The 20484-nt window shown below is 37.0% G+C and overlaps 1 protein-coding gene across 1 annotated transcript; it reads right to left on the reverse strand.

Moving 5' to 3' along the window:
* Positions 1-1458: 1458 nt before the first annotated feature.
* Positions 1459-13576, reverse strand: eda2r (ectodysplasin A2 receptor). The gene is made up of 7 exons (XM_081366727.1): positions 13366-13576; positions 11940-12030; positions 10791-10969; positions 10542-10630; positions 7970-8137; positions 7760-7864; positions 1459-3922 (listed from the first exon to the last, which is right to left on the reverse strand). The coding sequence occupies exons 2-7, from the start codon at positions 12021-12023 to the stop codon at positions 3450-3452; spliced, it is 1098 nt and encodes a 365-aa protein (XP_081222853.1). The 5' UTR covers positions 12024-12030; positions 13366-13576; the 3' UTR covers positions 1459-3449.
* Positions 13577-20484: the final 6908 nt, after the last annotated feature.

The raw sequence follows: 20484 nt of genomic DNA on the forward strand, positions 1-20484 counted from the left end.
AGTCCAATTCTAAGGGGGGGGAAAAAGACGGACTTTTTTTTTTTTTACCTCAGAATAGTTTATATCTCACAATTCTGACTTTATAACACGCAATTGCGACTTTATATCATGCAATTCTGACTTTATATCTCCCAATTGCGTGATATAAAGTCAGAATTCTGAGATATAAAGTCAGAATTCTGAGATATAAAGTCAGAATTGCGTGATATAAAGTCGCAATTGCGAGAAAAAAAGTCAGAATTCTGACTTTATAACACGCAATTCTGACTTTATATCTCAGAATTCTGACTTAATAACACGCAATTGCGACTTTATATCATGCAATTCTGACTTTATATCTCCCAATTGCATGATATAAAGTCAGAATTCTGAGATATAAAGTCAGAATGCTGAGATATAAAGTCAGAATTGCGTGATATAAAGTCGCAATTGCGAGAAAAAAAGTCAGAATTCTGACTTTATAACACGCAATTCTGACTTTATATCTCAGAATTCTGACTTTATAACACGCAATTGCGACTTTAAAACACGCAATTCTGACTTTATATCTCGCAATTGCGACTTTAAAACACGCAATTCTGACTTTATATCTCGCAATTCTGAGAAATAAAGTCAGAATTGCGAGATGTAAACTCGCAATTGTGAGATAAAAAGTCGCAATTATCTTTTAAAATGTTTTATTCAGTGGCGGAAACAAGCTTCCATACTTTTCACATAGAACACTGTTCCGAATAATTAGTAATTCTTTCTGATGGATTTGGTACTTGTGTAATTACTAGTTGATTACCATGATCTTTACTTTATAATTAATTATACATTGTGCTTTGCACTCATCAATTATGAACCAGTATATAGTATAGAAGGCTAGTTCTTAGTAATCCTCTGGGAGGTATGAAAAAAACCCAGTAGTTATTGATTGGCTAATTGTGAACTACCTCATTCAACTGAGTGCTATTATTTACTAATTTGTTAATCAGAGTTTCTTGTTAGTTACTAGAATGTTAATATAGTGCATGACTCATTTGTTCCTGTATAGTTACTCTATTCTAGTAGAACTATTCTACAGTGTTAGCAAATTATGTTTTCAGAAGTACCAAAAAGATATATTCTCTGTGCAGTTCATTTACTGTGTTGGTGGTTGTGTACTTGTAAGGGATGAATTTGTGCAATTGAGTTATTGGATAATATTGTTAAACTGTCTAAATACTAAATCTTGGAAATTTCTCAGTATGTAAAATTACAGATGTGCTAGATCCTTTATCACACTGTCAAAATAATTCAGCTGCACTTTTGCACTGCTGTGAAATTTAAAAAAACAAGTTGGAAATTGATTGACGTGTGCTGACTTTGCAGGAGTTTTCCTGCAGCGATACCAGGTTAGAGATGCTATGACAGTGCTGAAGAGATGCATTTGCCAGTCTCAACAAAGAGTTAATAAAAAACCATCACGTTATTCTTAATTGAAAACAATTTACTGATCAAGCTGAAACACATTACAGTGGAAGGTGAGGGGCGCAAACATTGAGGTCGAGCTTTATTTCAAGCCATATCGCAATATTGCATGATGTGACATGATCCATTTTATTTGCTAGTTAATTTTGCTAATCCATTCAGCCATATCTAAAACCTGAAGCTTTGAGGCATAAAGCTTAAGGTAAGGTCACACAACAACAACTGATGTCCAGAATTCCTTTGCCCTGCATAACGCTTACACAGACTTGTCAGTGAACTGTTATGTACAATAAATTAAAAGCTTTTCATGTTTTGCTGGTTTTCAGTAGTTATGCAGTGCCAAGGCATAATAATGTGACACGGTTTAGGCATAAGTCAGTTGGTTTGCTTTGGTAGCGTACTACCCTTTAGCAAAGCATTAGTTCTGGCAGGTCAGGTCACGTTAGTCAAGCTCGCATCAGCTGACTCTCAGCTGATCCACGTCTACCTGTAGGAATACGATGCCTATCACCGTATCCATATATAAGTTCACACCTTCAGTGTTATCAGCAGCTATCGCGTTTCTCAGGAGCTATTACCCTCCTCCCTCCCCAGCTCCTCCTCTCTTCAGTCAGGATTTGGCATTCTGATTCCCCCTGAATCAGACTAAATTCTTGAACTATGTTGTACATTAAAATATTGAATTAATGATATCTGCAATACATTCATGTTGGTTCTGTTCTGTTTACCCTAGGGGGGTTATTGCTTCTCTTATCCATGCTAGGCTGCATGGATGCGCAGGGAGTTCTTGCCCAGAACAGAATGCCAGTCCTAACTGTATGCTAATTATCAATCGTCTTTAACGACAGTGGTCCTGACAGAATTATTTATAAATTCTGTGCAAAAAGTCCAGTCTCTTGGGTTTATGAAGACTTGTATAGCAGATCTGGTATAGTTAACTGCACACATGAAGCAGTAAACATGTTATGACCAAAGCAGAACATGACCTGCATCATTGAGGTGCAGTACCAGTGTCAGTAGCTTTCAGCTTCAGGAGGTAATGATCCATTTCCTGGACTTTTACTGAAGACAGCAGGAGTGAGCTTTTTTTGAACAGAGATATTTTTTTAAGGGTACAAAATTGAAAGAAATACACCATTCAAAAGTTTGGGGTCGGTACGATTTTTGGAATTTTTTTGAAAGAATTCTCAGTTACTATTTTAATATATTTTAAAATGTAATTTATTCCTGTGATGGTATAGCTGGATTTTCAGCATGATTATTCCAGTCTTCAGTGTCACATGATCCTTCAGAAATCATTCAAATATGTTGAGTTGGCGCTCAAGAAAAACGTCTTATTATCAATGTTGAATGTTTATTTTTTTGATGAATAAAATTTTTGTAACAATATATACAATATGTCTTTACTATCCTTGCTGAATAAAAGTATTAATTTTTTAAAATAAGAAAAACAAATCTTACTGACCCCAAACTTTTGAACGGTTTGAACTTTCCATCATTTACTCACTCTCATGTTGTTCCATCTATTATATTTTCATTGAATTAAAACAACTGAAGCAGCTTTTTTCAATGGATAGAACCAAGTCCCGCTCTACATTTTCTTTCGATAATTAATTTCATTTAGATGTAAGTCCCAATACTTCCATTACACTGTATCTTCAATACATTGACTTACAGAATAACTGAATCAATGCACTCTTTATCAAATGTGTGACAAAACAATAGGTAAATAAATGGATAAGTTGTGTCTCCTGCTAATGCCCTTTTGTGCCTAAGCACCTGTTTCTCACATCACAGTGAGATGTCACATCACTCAGACATCTTAATCTTAATCAGACATCATTAACTGTCATTAGTTGAGTCGTACAGGTTTTAACACACTACTTGAAAGAAATTCACAGGCAGAATTTTTACATAAGTTTGTATTGAGTGTGTATGTTGCATCTTTGTGTTGCATTACCGTGATCATACATTCGCAGCTGTGATCTCTCGTCACATTAACAATCTCCTTTTCCGCCTTCTCTTCTTTCTCTCTCCAGGTCTCGCAGTATCAGGCCTGAGGGCAGAGTGGAGTCTGAGCACATACATTGTGGGATATTTCTGGCTATGAAGTCTGAAGTTCTAAATGTCTGGATCTCTGAGGCGATGGAGAGGTGCTGAAGGTCCAGTTCAGTACACTCTACTGGAGCATGAAGCCCCCAGGCTGTCTGCTGCTCTACGGCACAGCAGGGTCTCACTGTAGACTGTCCTCCTGCCAGAGTGAGAATGACATGCTGGCTGTAGAGGGCAGAGTCTAAAGAAGAAACATCATGTGTTTCTGTTGCTTGCATGATGACTCCCGTTGCTGGATCAGTGCAGGCTGAGCTTCGCACCAGAGGAAGAAACTCACACTCATGCAGGCCAAGATCAGGGGTTATCGTGGTGGTGATGTCATCAAGCATGCAGGGGTCCTTCAATGGCAGGCAAGGATCTTACAGGATACAGACCACAAAAGTCAGGCACACAGTCAATGAATCTCTTTCTTTCTCTGATGTTTTTGGGTCACATGACCCAGAGAGGATGTTCTTTTTCCCGACAATGTTAATGTTATCGCATTGGACTAAAACTTGCTGACTTTGCTCACACAGTGGTATATCATTTTTTTGGATAAATTTAGTACTTTGTGGGATTTTTCCCCACCTTGTTACTTGTGGTGTTTCTGGTCAATAATAACCGGCCTACAAAAAAAGCGTATAAATCTCTCGTTATGCTATATTATCACCAAATATTGGATTTAATGTTTTTGTCAACTTGTTTTCTTTCAATTAGGACAGGTTTTGTATTTCTTTTTGAAACTGACTGATTGTAGGCCTCACTGATCTGAACTTATATTGGTCAAAAATTACCATCCATTGAAAATAAGAGAAAAATGTAGTGTTCAGGAGCATGTTCATCATTTTCATACTCCCATTTGTATATGTGTGCTTGCAAGCATAAAAGCCTCGGATCATAGTAGGTGCAATAATTAAACTATCGCATTAAACTTGAATTTTCAATGTACTATTGGAACTGATTTCTGGACCTTGTAATGTTTTTTGTTTTTTTCTACAATTGTTATTATATATCTGATATAGCATTAGCACATTCCCTCCCCCCCACACACTCACTTCTGTCCCACCTACTTTGTAAAACAAAGTTATGCCACTGACACACAAACACACACATTCATGTACACAAACAAATTGTTTTGATTTTTTTTTTCCACAGAGATGAACTTTATCCACAGATCAATGAGGCCTACGTTCAACGACAAACTTCCTTAAACATTAAAGCATAAAAAGTGCAATTTTTGTTTCGTATGTTGTTGAATATTGACAACATTATCCACAAATAATGATTTTTCACTCAAAAACTGAGGTGCATAAGCTCAGATCAATGAGGACTATGATCAATCAGTTCCAAAAATAAATACAGAACCTGTTTAAATTGAATGAAAACAAACTGACAAAAAGATTGAATCCAATATTTGGTGATAATACAGTATAACAAGCGATTTACAAGCAATTTTTAAAAGGCTTGTCATTTTTTACTGGGAACACCAAAGTTATTATAGGGCTTTCAAGGGTAAGCAAGGGTTAAATACACTACTATTATAGTACTATTATAGCATACGCACATATGATTTTGGTGCAATAAACTGCAAAATTAATATAATATAAAACAAGATAAATTTACTTGAGAATCAAAATAAGTCCTGTTTTCAGAAAATATATTGTGAATTAATCTATTTTTTTTCCCATTGGTAAATTATAGGGCTGCATTATACATGCATTATATTGAATTATATTGGATTACATATACAGTATATGTATATATTAGCTGAATAAATGTTAGCCAATACAAAAATGTTTATAGAAAACAGTTGACAATGAAAAGACAGGAGTCCAATAATAGCAAAACGAATCACTTATTGTAAATATAATATCAAGTATAAGTTAGATGAATCCGACATATAATGACGGCTGTGTTAACGGTAAAATGTCCATCATTTAACACATTTTAAAAACACGGATGGATAATACAAAATGCTTTCTGACATTTTGACAGAAAAAAACACAAGCAAGAACAAAATTTAAACTTAGCCCGTCAATCTTCTCTCTCTGTGTGCGCGCACGTCTGTGTTTGTGAGAGAGAGAGCTTGCGTAGCACTTATACAACAGTACTTTTTAATCCATAAGTAACTAACACGCTAGTTTTCATACAAAATAAATATGTAACATAATTAGGTACCTTAGTTATTATCAACACAATAACGTAACACATGCAGGCTACGTTTCTCAACACACAATGAATAAATAAACGCCAGTTTCTCCAGACTCACGCTTATCAGTAATCCACAAATAACAGCACTTTCATAATCACTAAGCCATAGCGATTTCAAATTTATCTAGATTTATTGTTCAGCATTACTTGAGCATTTTATAATTTGTATGGCTGAATGATGTCTTCCTCTTATCTGAGTGACGATGAATGACGGAGTATTTTAAAATAATCCATGCGATCACTCCCGTGTGATAATCGAATACAGATTAAGTGAACTCAATACAATATTTCAACTTTCCACATCGAGCCCAGGCCGTTTACCTTCAGGAGTTAGAAGTACCATGACTACTGTACTGTACTCGCTTATGAAATCAGTCAGACAGCGGGCCGCGGGAGTGGAAGGGGGATTGAGCGGGATTCTTTATTGGTGTCGATTTTCAGTCTCTTTTTAATGATAGGCCTTAAGGGGATGATACACGGGGCAACTTTTTGAGCAATGTTGCTGGGCAATGTTGCCATCAGTGGGCAACCAGGTGAGACAGAGGGCCCACAACCGATCTAAATTATCCAGATAGAAATGTATTGGCCATTTTCAATGGGAAAGTGCCCAAGCAACAATCGCTCGGCAAGATTGACCAGCAACATTGCTCAAAAAGTTGCCCCGTGTATCATCACCTTAAAGGGATACTTCAGGATTTAGCATTAAGCTTTGTATTAGTAGAAAACCTGTAGTATTTTCAAATTACCGTGCTTTCCACCCTCATATCCCCCTGAGACAAGAGATTTATGTATTTTTAGTCTGGAAAAAATCCTCCGATGACGCAAAAATCGTCATTTTGCGTCATCGGAGGATTTTCTGGCCAGAGGCTAAAGACTACAGCCAGTAGGAGGAGCTGTTCCCATGTTTTCAACCCGCCCATAGAGGGTGGGATCTCACTCACAGAATACACAGTGTCAGTCGTCTTTCTTTAAAAGCTAAGCTAACATGCTCTTATTCTGTGAAGAAAGCTGAGTAGTAGGAGAAAGCTGAGTAGTAGGGGTTACCATCCTCTTTTTCCCGGACTTGTCCGGCGGGCGAGATCGTTCAAAATGTCCGGGATTCGGCTTTTGCTTTCTGCAGTCGCCATTCATTGTTTACATGCACACCTTTAGTTTCAATCTAACTGAATTCATTCCGATTGGTGAATCTGAATGTAGTGTTTACATGAACGCTGAACAAGTGATCGGTTGATGTGCGTTTTAACATTGCTAAGAAAATTCCCGCTCCTCCGTGAGAGATATGAGACCGGCGCGTCTTAGTAATCACACCACCGGCCTCGCGCCGTTTTCCCACGGCCCTCAGTCTTGTCCTACTCGCCACAGTAAACATGATGAATGGCGACTGTAGAACGCAAAAGCCGAATCCCGGACATTTTGGGCGATCTCGAAATCCCTGGCAAACTCATCACGGAGTCTCAATAGTAGCCTAGCCTTGTTGTTTTCAACTGCGCTGTTTTACCGGTAGATGTGGCTTGGGAGTGGCCTCCTAGGGCAGCAAAGCAAGTGCATTTTGGGAGTTGTTGTCCTTCATCCACATAAGCCAAAAATACATTTTCTGGCTTTTCTCAGTCTAGAAAGCTCCAAATTCAAAAATTTCTTCACATTTCTTCTACATAAATGACCTATTTTAAATGCACATTCATCTTTCCAGAGGTGAAGTATCCCTTTAAGGCCTATCATTAAAAAGAGGGGAATGAACCCAGCGCTATAATTGGTCGAACTCTTCTTCTTTTGCTGTTGCTTGATTTGAGGACTGCGAGAGCACAGAGGCGTCACCAGGTTTTTGCGTAGTTTAGAGTGACAAATCGTACCAGCGTACTTTGAGGTCAAAATGCGTATCCGCATGAGGATTGTTTTAAATAGACTGTATCTTTTACTGAAGGTGATGTTTTGCCATGTGGTGTATAATAATAAGTTGCAGATAGCACTGCAAAAATTGCAGTCACATTGTGTTATACACACTCACTTGATCTGTCCACATCTGTGTTCTGCATCACTGTGTGTAGGATTGGCATTGGAACCGAGGCAGCATCACTGTCGTGGTGACTGTTGCTGACCGGTGATAAACAACCTGAGAATAGAGTTGAATGAAAAGGTAGTTAAATTTATGTTTTAAGCCACACTCAGTGGATTTTTTGTGAGAAAATATATTTATTGTGAGTATGTATATTCATACGTTTGCATGATTTCCTGAGTGAAGACCGTGTCTGGTAGGTGACACACAAAATTGTAAACAGGACAGTTGTTAATACAGCTGTTGCTGCACAAGCGGTCACTATGGAAGAAGCATTTTGGATAGGAGGGGCTGAGGTTTGGACTTCTGCCACACCAATCCCTTCTCCTCCTAAAAAGAGAATAATTAGTTAGAACGCAAACTACCAAGACCAACTTTCGTTCATAAATTCATTCATTATTTGTGCATTCTTTCTTTTGTGGAACAGCTCATTCAATATTTTGAAGGTTGTATGTTTCAGGTCTTTTAGAAACGTCTTTAAATAGTAAAAGTTCATCATACTGATTAATGTGAATTGTTCAGTTACATTTGTGAATGTCAAAAAACTACTTTTATGGTGCTTTTTTGTCATATTGGTGCTTAATTTATTATTGTTAATCAAAAATACTCCTTTGTGTTCCTCAGAACATCAACCGCATATTGGTAAAGAATGATATGAGAATGTTTTCTTGTCTATAAAGGTATAAATATAAAGGTTTTGAAAAGGGGTTTTCATAGCAATTCCATCAAAGAACGATTTTTGGTTCTCCAAAGAACCTTTCAGTAAACAGTTCTTAAAAGAGCCTTTTTTTTCTTAGTGTGAAGAACCTTTTAATGATCTAAAGAATTTTTTTTTTTGTCTACTATAAAGAACCTTTTATGGATTAAAAATGTTCCATGGTTGTTAAATGAGAACCATAAAATGGATGTTAAATGTTCTTCATGAAACTATCAATGTCAATGAAGAGCTTTTATTTTAAAGATTGTATGCAAACTATTCTTTTAAAACACAATGAACAGATTCCAAAGATTTTAGAACCTGTAAACATCAAGTAAATGGTCTTGAATCAGTAGCTCAATGATTCTCACTTTAAATAAACACAACAACTGTAGCTGCCTTATTCTGTTGCCTTCCATATTCTCTTTCTAAACGTATCCCTCTTCCTGTTGCTGGCAGTGAATCTGATCAGCAGAATGCTAAAACACCTGTCAATGCATGATGGAGTGGGTTCAGGGAGGATCGACACTCAGTCCATGCTGAGCACTTTCAAAGGGCATTGACTGATCCTTGCTGGATAAATATCTCCACTCTTACTTCACCCGTAATCACATTGAGAGAATAAAGAGAAAAGAGATAATACAGTGAGAAAAGAGGGAGTAAAGATACTGAAGCACAGATAAGATCATGAGAGACAGCATGGAAAGAGTGAGCATGTGCAAGGGTAAAGGATGTAAACATGAAGGAAGTGTGTCTTTAAGCATGAAATTAAAAGGTAAATGTGTATGTAAATATTAACTGTACATTAACAAGGGTTTGTGTTTCAGGATGTGGAAATCTTTCATAATAAACAGTAAGGGATATAGTTCACACTAAAATTTTGTAATCGTTTACTCAATCTTAATTAGTTCAAAACCTGTATAACATTCTCTCTCTGATCCTTTCTTCTGTAGAACAGGCAATTTAATAAATATCAGGGTGGTTGAATTCAATAATATAATGGCAGTGAACTTGTGACTCTTTTGCACCAATGCACTAACTCACAGTTAGAATGTCAGAAAAAAACAAACGAAAACATTTTGATCATTTTAAAGTCTTCTGATCGGTTTTGGAGAAAAATAACCTGATTTTAAAGCAAGTTAACTGGTAAAACATGGCAGCCGCTTAATGAATTTTAATGAATGTGTGCATAATTAAAAAGGGAGAGTTAAAGTTAATTGTTTCTAATTTATTTAGCCAAGTCCAGCTTATTAAAAAACACCTTATAACACATAACAAACATTTTAAATTGATAAAAGAACACAATTAAAAAACTTCATATTTAAAGGTATTTAATGATTATCAGATTACACTTTCATAAAAACCTCTGTAATTGGTTTGTATAAAAGATGACACTGCATTTTTTGCCCATGTTAACATTGCATTTACACGTTTTGAACCAGCAGGTGTCGCCTGCATGTGGTGTTTTGAGCAAATGAATTAAACCAGCTGCTTCAATAAAATGATTCATTGTATCGGAGTTTTTAAAAGCTTTGCTTCTCCCATCACTACGCCATCACCACACACTCCAGTCCAGTAGGTGGCAGAAAAATGCACCTTTTACGTTGATTTGCCAAATATCATTAAAATATCAAAAGAGTGTAATGAAGGAAAACAAAATTGCATTTCTGCCATTTACAAGGATGGATTAGACGCGCTGGATGGCGTACAGGCAAGCAGTGGTGGCTACCACAATTTTACTGTACGAACGACCTTATTTTCAATGCAGAAATAATCTATTTTCTGTGACACTTTGATTCATTAACCACTATTAGTAGATAACTAGCTGGATAGCTTGTGTTTATTTATCAAGAAAGTGTTTTGCTGTTGAGATTACACAAATGCTATGTTAACTTTGGAGGATTTTCAAGTTTAACTGTCAGTAAAATATTGGAAGTGTAACAGAACTGAACAGAACACAGGGGTGGTCCAGAGTCATGCTTTAACTTGACACAAAGTCATGATGGTGTAAGTTGTACTTTTCAGTATGGTACTCACGGCTACACAGTATGTTTCTGAAAGGGGCGGGGCCACAAGGAACGCATTCCAAATCTTCTAATCCGTCCAAACGCATTTTGCTGTAGAATCTTTAATCAGAAAAAAAGTAATTTGTACGAAACCAAGATACAAGGGTGTGTGCGTATACTGATTTGGGTGTGAATATGCGTCATAATTATGTGTGGGCTGATAAAAATGTTTCATTGAGGTTATTTTGCATGTGTGTGTGTGAGTGTGTGTGTGTCTCACCCAGGGAGGCAGTTTCCGCAGACTGCGTTGTCGGAGTGTGTGCAGTGCTTGATTTGGTGTCTGTTAAGTCTGCGGCAGTTCTGGCACAGTGCGCAAGGGTGAGAACCCCAGTCTTCCTTAAACCACCGAAAGTCACACACGCCACATACTGCCGACACACCTACTCCATAACCACAGTCCTAACAGCCCATACGCACACAAACGTACTCAGTAACATGATAATTGGATACGTCAACACATTTTCTGAGGACACAACTTTTGTAACCTAGCCCTGTTTGTAAGTCATTTAAGGTCATGTGTAAGCCTCTGGTGGCAGGCATGTCATATTACAGCATATTTACTCCACAAATTGGAGCATATTTTTTATCAACATGTCTTCATACATATACCTATATCTTTCTCATAAAACATAAGAAAATTAAATTGCAATTAATATTCATTTTTATATGTCTCCTTACGTATAAAATAGTTACGAACAGAAGACAATTGCACTTTGTCTATTTCAACTATTATCTGTTGAATTTATTGAATATTTATTGAATATCTTAGATATCAGAAATAAAATAAAGCAAAAGAAAAATTTGTTATCCTTAGGTTGTATTCCCTTTTCTGTCAAGTACAACTAAACCAACAGTTACTACAAACTTGATAAAATAGCCTAAATCAAAAGTGTTCTGTGAACATTTGGCATTATTAACATGTTGTAAAACAGCTTAAACAGCCTATAGTCTTAGTTTCTTCTCCCAGTCTAGTCAGACAGGGCTTTTGGCTGACTTTAGGGTGGTTTTTAGCTGGTCAGGCTGGGAGAGCAGTTTGCTGACCCAGCTAAACCCACCATCATCTTAGGCTTGTTTAAACACTTTGCTCATTGCGACTCATTTTGCCAGCATGGGTCACATATCTTATCTGCATAATCAAACGTCAATCAACGAGGGTTAATGATGTTGACTGTAGAGGTTTAAAACATGTCAGTTCATCTACAAACGTTTAAAAATAAGTGACAATTAATTATGGGTGTTACTTTCTTCATACAGCCCCTGGGCTTCTCAAATGTTGATTACTTTAAAAAAAAAAGTTTTTTAAATGAATTACTTTTCAAACACTTGATACACAGAAGGGGATTTCTCTGGCTCGCTCACACACTCTCACCTCTTTCAGTTCTTGGCCGGGTGGACACTGTGGGCACTTGTGACATTGTCCACTGTGATAATACTCGTCTGTCAAGCAATCCATTCCATATCTAAGAGAAGGAGAGTTAGGCTCTTACACATAGGCTTAAATATATATGAAAATTACCTATTAATTGTCATTTAAGTGAAATTACTGAACTTAAATATACGAGCTTGATAAAAATGATCATTCTAGAAGAAAATTTCAGATGGCACTTAAAGGCATTTGCATCTGAACTCTTCATATATATATATATATATATATATATATATATATATATATACAGGTATATATATATATATATATATATATATATAGAGAGAGAGAGAGAGAGAGAGAGAGAGAGAGAGAGAGAGAGAGAGAGAGAGTATATTACCCTCTATATTTATTACTATAATGGAATATGGTTATTAGTTGTAAAATATACAGGCACCAATACAGTATGCCATCCCATAATACCTGAAGCATTGACACAATATTTTTTACATCCAATTTCTGGCTACCACAGCTGACAGTTTTTTAACATGATTGTTTTACAGTGTAGTTTAAAGGTTTTTAATTGTTTTAAAACGTTTTAAATTCCACCATATTCAAGTAATCAATAAAAATGTTCTTAAAACTACAAGCTCAGTTAAATTTTATCAAGATATGAATTAAATCTTATATTTATGAATTAATTTATATTATTTGTATTATTATTAAATGTAGGCTACATATTACATTTAGGCTAACTGTTTAACTATAACATTAAAGGGTAGTTTTAGATTTAATATTTCTAGTTCACAAATGGATTAAACATTTTTTTTAAGTAAAAACAAACATTGCAAACAGTAGATAATTACTTGAACAGAATCAGCCAAAACTAGGAGTAATAATTTCACAGTCCATATTTACGTATAAGTGAAAAAAGCACGAATTGAAACTGAAAAAGTATTAGAACAGACTTTGTTTAAAAAAAAAAAAAAAAAATTATTGTGCTTTATCCATTGTTTATCCACTATTTTACGCATAGGATATTAGCCTATTTGGGTATGCATTTTTTTACATTGAAAGTTGGAGTGGGGAAATCGTTTCTCTAGTTTCATGTAATAGGCTATAGTCAGCTATTTACGTTCATTTCAATAATAAAGATTTATGTCCATCCACTTTCATCCATTCTGAAACCGAGAACACAGAGACACAGATCAAGAGAGAGCGCATATTTAGGTGCCATCTAAAACAAAAATACCTCCTTTAAATGATCTGTTGGGAATAATTTTCCCGAGGCTTATTAAAATACAAGAAAGCTGGTCAAACCGAACTACGTAAGTAGGGCGCACTGCTACGATTCAAAAGTAGAGAGCAGTGTACCAGCTACATCATGAATCTCTCTGTAAAGTCACGCAGTTACATGATCCACACTTACATTACAGCAGGGGCAACAACGCGCAGCAGTCACTTAATTCTCTGTCCCATTGGAGTTACCGTCTCCTGTGGCTTTGGGTAAGTTCGGTCCAGTTTAGCTTGTGTTTTAAGTTGTTGAAGTTGTTGACTGGCACACATTTGCCCAGTGCGCTACAGTGGGCTGCGTGCGGGGACACACAGGCATGTCCCGACATGTTCACACGGCTGTGACTGAAATCCGCTGCAGAAGAAGCAGGGATGCGCGTGAGAAATGAACTTGAACGGAAATTGCTATTCAAAATGATTTCTCGGAGGACTGAATCTGAAATAAAAATGATACCCTAACCTTGTTTATTTGTAACGGGGCACAGTCAATGTGTTCTAAGAGCTTTTACTCAGTTTTAAGAAGCAATTTCATGGCTTCTTTCGCTGCAGCAAACCCTTATGAACGCAAGGTGGCGATAATGAATTTATTTGGAGTCATACGACTTAAAGTATAAATACGTATTTACAATATAAATTTACAGTATAATACAACATGGACTATTCTTATTTTTATGGAATATTGCAGAATTTATTAAATGATTTACCCGTGCACATAATTTATTTCTTTATTTTTCATGATCTTTAATCAAAATAACTTCCCCTCCATCTTGAAACAACATCTCTTCTGACATGTTTACTGAGACAAACTGTCACTCACATGAGATCACAACAATAGCAAACCACAACGATCCAATCAATTCCCGATGGACAAAATGTATGTCACAATAGGGAAAAGACTAAAATGCATAACAATTATTATAATTTTAGAACATGTACATCATATTCAGTTGTAGCTCATCACATTATATTACATTGCACTAAGTTACATTACCTTACATTTGTAATATATTGCATTCTGTTATTAGATTGCATTACCTTAAACTGAACACTGCAACTCAGTGATCAGTTGGCACAGCAGGCCATGTTTATCCTGACTCATTCGTATTGAAGATAGAAGGCATATGTGCTGATTTATTCATGAGCAAATGAAAAATGGGATAAGCAAAGTGACACATACGCACCAAATGTCCCTTAAAACATTCTAACATGCTCATTACTCAACAATCAATTAGGGGAGAGCGGGGCACAAAGTAACGCTTTTATACTTTCTCAGTTTGTGTAAATCTACTTATGGTTCAGAGTATTTATTTTTTCCCACATTAATTTCCCACATGTCTAGTACAATTATGTGGTTTTGTTTTATTAATACAGTATATACTTTTTTCTTAATATACCCTGAAAGAATGGAAGTGAAATGTGACAACATGCCCCATAGGTGGGGTACATTGTAACATGTGAGGGGCACATTGTAACATGACCATATGACAGCTTAAAATGTTATCTGATCTAATAAAAAAATTATACAAAACAAACTAAAATATTTTCTAAATAAAATACAATTAAAAAACTTTTTCATATAAAATAATGGCAATTTTTAATAATTACATATAAACTCATTTTTGAGTTTTGACTACGAACACATGAAAACACAGCTATACAACATAGTTCAAAACAAATAAATAATTAGTAATTTCTGAACATTGACTCTCAGTCTTTATTCACCTTTTTCTCACGTTTTCTCAATAAAATTAATAAAAGTATAGAATATAATAGCATATTTCTAATAGGGGCACATTGTAACGCAGTGTTACAACATGCCCCACCTGCACAACTGGGATTTAAACCCTGCTAGTGTCTTCTGCTAGTTAGCGAAGCATTAAGTAACTATCTCAACTGTTAAATAACATCTTGGAGATTAAAATAATATCAGATTTGTCTTATTTTAAATAAACACAAAAAATAGAGATGAAATATTAACTTAAGTAAGAAATTTATTTTTAATTTAAAATTTTGGCGGAATTATTTTTCTATATAGTGTTGATATGGCAACTAGTAAATACACAAAGTTTTGTCATCCAAGCATGAGCGGAAGTATTTAAAACAAGCGTGTTACAACTAGCCCCGCGTTAGGTTGTGCCCCGCGCTCCCCTATATGTGTTAGTTTTTCAAGAGTACTGCCTTTCTCTCTGTGTGATGGTGCACTTGATGAATTCATTACACAAAAGTTATTTGTGTATTACAAATAGAAATGCATGGACTGCAAAAACATTAGGCTACCAACCAAACAAAAACACATATTCTCTCCATGAGTGTTGTACATTTTGTTCTCTCACTGATGATTTTGGAATTAATTACATAGAAAAAATAGAAAGGACAAGCATTTGTGTCAGGTTGTCTTTTTCAGCAGAATTGTTATGACGCGGCAGGATCCGATGTGAGATCCACCAATCAGAGAGGTTAGATAAAATGAATAGAGAATACCTTGTGTTTTTCCGTGAGTGCTCGCCCATATTTTTCTGTGCCCGAGCAGTGCCTATGATCATTTTCTCTTCAATTATCCCAAGAACGATTAAATAAATCCTAAGCCAAGTGAAAAGTGTTTTGTGTGGTATGTGATAATGAAAAAATAACTGCAGAAATTGGTATATGCGTTAGAGATTGAGGGAGCAGGAGGGCACTTTAGCCTTGCATAGTTAGTCGCAGTGGTTTTGGAAAAAGGAAGAAAAAAAAAACAGATAGAGAAAGTGTTAGAGAGCGCATGACATATTTTTTCAGGGTTATTGTGTCTAAACTCTATCAGGTCAGAGACAGTGTTTTGCATGGGTTGTTTTGTCCCTTAACCGATCTTAAGCAACTCAAATAGAACAACAGGATGTTATATTAACAGAACCCTCTCACCTGTCAAAAGGAGACCAATATTGTGGTCGTTGTTGTGACTCGTGAGTGCTGTCGTGGATAAAGATGTGTGATCACCTCATCCCTGAATCTTATCTCAGCCTGTTCCTGTCCTCTTCCACTTCACACACATTCTTATCAGAAGTGTAGATTTGCTCTGACCTTTAAAATGCGCATTGACATCCAACCTTATATTTACAGTAAGTCTAAGACAGATGTTGTTCTATGAAGGTGTCCCAGACAGAGTCCATAATGACAAACTTCAGACAACAGGATAGCAAAAGTACAATTTGACTGATTAGAGCAAAGAAACTTTTGTAAATATCACACCGAAGTGCTTGAATTTTTAGGACCATGCCTAAATGAATGTATGTTTGTCTGAGCATATACATTCCAGCCAGATGATCCGACGGTAGCTGCTCACATCTCGGCCTGTCTGACAGACATTTCTTGCTGGATGAAGGACCACCACCTTCAGCCTTGCGAAGACAAAAAAAACAAAGAGTGGTCTTTATTGAGCTGAACAGAGCGCACATCACACCTCTCCTCATAAAATTGCACTGGTTGCCAATTTCCCCTCGCATCAAATTCAAGGCACTGATGTTTGCCTACAGAAACAACCACTGACTCTGCATCCCTATACTTCAGACTTATGTGCTAGAACAGGCAATGTAATACGTGTGTGTGTGTGTGTGTGTGTGTGTGTGTGTGTGTGTGTGTGTGTGTGTGTGTGTGTGTGTGTGTGAACTGCGCCTTGTGGTTTCATCCCAAAGAGGCACAAAATCACTTTCACAGACCTTTACCTTGACAGTTCCAAGCTGGTGGAATGACCTGAGCTCAACCCAAACTGCTGAGTCTTTTGCCATTTTCAAGAAATGGCTGAAGACGCATCTTTTTTTTTTTTTTTTGTCAACACTTGACTTGACCCATTAATACTAACACTTCTTATTCTATTATACGATATCTATTTATTATTTGTTATTTATTAAAAAAAACCTTGCCACCTTGTACTGTGCTAGACTAACTGGGACTAGTCACAGCACTCTTGTTGCCCTATTGTTGGTTTGATTGCTTCTATTGCTCTCCGCTTTTGTAAGTCGCTTTGGATAAAAGTGTCTGCTAAATGATTAAATGGAATGCAATGTAATATGTGTGTGTGTGTGTGTGTGTGTGTTAGTGGGAGTTTTAAATATGAAGGCCGTAGAGAAGAGCCAGAATCAGGAATAGTTCAGATAAGAAAACTTCAACCACCTGGAGAGAGAAAGACATCTGAAGACCTAGTTATGAATCTTAACTATTAGTACAGTTACAAGGGCATATTAAAATATAAGTGGCATGAATATGAAAGCTAATTTATCCTTGATGACGGTAGTTGATGCGGCCGCAGGGACATCTCCATGCACCTGCTGTTGACAGAGGAAAAACTATGAAAAGTGGCATAAGAGCCCTGAAAAACATCAGCGTTACTCACAGAACTAGAGTCTTCCTCGAGGGATTTGCCTCAGACCAGCAGCATAGACATAATGAGCAAAACAACATTGAACAAAAAAGGACCATAAAGAAAGCATACTTTTATTTTTACTATGCTGCTTTTTCTCTCTCTCAATAACTGACTTCCAAACCTGACTTTCTTTCTTCTGTGCACAAAAGAAAATTTTGTCCACACAATGAAAGTCAATAGGGTCCGATGTTATTTTGGACCCCACTTTCAAAACAGTTTAAACAAATATCTTATTTTATATTCCATTCACAAGTTTTGAACAACATGAGGGTGAGTAAGAATTGATGCAATAATTGAGTGTGAATTTCCACCACTACATGTGTTGTCTTGATTCACATAATGACAGTGATTAGTTGCTTATCATTATAAACACAATTTCCATTGCACACTTTGAAGAGATTTCATGTGTAGGCCATTTTTACTTGAGTGTGTCTCACTTGAACCTTTCAATTGACATATCTTCAAGGTATAAACGTAAAATAAAACCCACCCAATTATATAAAACCTTGGATTCTGTTATATAAACATTAAATAAAAACCCAAATGGACATAAAACCTCAGTCTTGCTCGGTGTCTGTCCCAGAAACAACTGAACTTATGAACTTCAATCAGATATGACTCTGCTGGTTTATTTTGGAAGCAGAAAAAGTAAAAACATGCCAAATTGTCCTTGAGCTCAGTCCATATCAAAAACAGGTTATTTTTAGAAATACGTAAATTTGTGTGCTGTTGTCTTTTAAACAGTGTTACGGAACAAGTGAAACCAGCCTTACTGGATGTTTTATTAACTGAAAAGTTTGACTTGTCAAAGTGAGACAATTGTGGCCAACACATCATACATTTTAATAGGATGAGATCAACAGAAAGAAAAAAAACCTGATGACCGTAAAACTCCATGATAAAAAGTTAAAACAGCCGTTACGTGACCCGATTGTGGAAATTTTGCATTGGTTGCAGAGCTTTAATGACTGAACAGTCGTGCAAGCCGAAAAACACACAAAAAAAGTTAACTTGCAAGTGTATTGCTGCTTTGTGAGGAAATTGTTCAGCTCTTTTTCAGAGGAGTTGTTGTACTCCAGCTAAGCAACAACAAATGGCATGACATGAAAGTGTGAGCGGAGCTTAAGACAATAACTTCCACTGACCACAGAGCAGGCAGAATATAAACAGTCACTAACCTCACCCGCTCTGACAGCTCTCCCAAACGTACATGAATCAAAGCCAGAAAGGTTGAGTGATCGCACTCTGGCACATGGGAAAAATGTAGAGAATGTCTGCTGACTTTAGAGAGGGATGAGTGATATGATTTGATCAAGTGAAATGAAGACTTATAATTTAATAATTTAATTATTTAAGCAGAAGGCCATTCTTTTTTTAGGCCTCGTACAGACATGCTCTCACACACGGGATGCACGTAATGAAACACCCAGCCTCATTGATTAGTGCAGACCACATCTCACTGACAGATGTTAAATCTCATTTGTTGGCATGGCATTGACACCACAGAGAATTATGTACTTATGCAGCTTGTTAGGGTCTCCATTTGTCTCTCAGTCTGCTTAATTATCTCTCTTTTCCTCTCTGTGACTAGATTGGAATTTGGAAGTGTTTTCTTGTAAATGAAAGCTTGACAAAGGGAGAGTTGTGTATCATGTGTCTTTTGTTCTTTACTCCTTTCTCTGTTAAAAAGTCTTAAACATGCAGTTTTTAGACACAGAGCCATAGATGGAAATATATCAAACCCTCCCCATTGTGCTCTTTTTGTAACCTTAAATTAAAAAATGGAGACTTCGACTACACGCTTTAGCCTTGAGAAACATTGCTTTACTTTTTCTCTTGCACTCACACTCACTTAATGATGTTTTATTAACAAAGTTCGGGAGGAACACATTCAAATGATCTATCCAATCAGACCGATCAGGCCTATACATAGCCGACTCACCATATGTTCCTCAACAGTTTTCTGCATCCCTCCATCACCCTGACTCCTCACTCTTGGCTGGTTACTACCCCAGCCAGGGATACGGGGGAGTCCTCTGGGTTTGGAGCAAATTCCGAGCTCGGAGCCCTCTACTCGGACAGCAGCCAAATACACGTTCTCTTCACTCTGATTATTTGTAGGTGTGAACTTGTGAAACTTTCCAAAGTTCTCTTCAGTTATAAATGTGTATGTGAATGCACTCTTATAAATAAAGATTCCAAAACAGTGGTTTTAGCATTGATGCCTACAAAGAACGTCTCGGTTACATATGGTAACCCTCGTTCCCTGAGGGAGGGAACGGAGACGTACGTCGTGGTGAACGACGAATAGGAATCTCGCTAGAGAGGCCAATCTACTTCGAGTGAACTAAAACAAGCCAATGCACATTGGCGTGCAATCATTTGCATCAGCTGTGCAGCCTCGCAGCGCGGGTATTTAACGAGCAGCTGGTGTGATTGCACTTCAGTTTTTTGCTGAGGAGCCAAGCCTGAAAAAGCTGGTTGCCCCGGCGGGTAGCGGCAGATGTGGCGACGGGACGTACGTCTCCGTTCCCTCCCTCAGGGAACGAGGGTTACCATATGTAACCGAGACGTTCCCTATCGTTCGGTCACTACGACGTACGTCGTGGTGAACGACGAATAGGAATCCCTACCAAAGTGCCACAGCTGCTGCACCCCATCCAGCGCCCTGGGCAAGCCTCTACACCTTCTTGCCTGGAAGGACGATAGGAGAGGGCTTACCCAAGAGTATCCACACTGTTGTTCCGTGATAACCCATACAGTGAGATATTGGATAACACTGGGAAAGCGTGCCCGAACTGAGGGAGGGGAACGCTGCGGGAACCACATTCTTAAGAAGAGTTATGTGGGAAAACACAT

This window comes from Scardinius erythrophthalmus (genome assembly GCF_964197995.2).
Source record: "Scardinius erythrophthalmus genome assembly, chromosome: 5".
NCBI classification, from domain to species: domain Eukaryota; kingdom Metazoa; phylum Chordata; class Actinopteri; order Cypriniformes; family Leuciscidae; genus Scardinius; species Scardinius erythrophthalmus.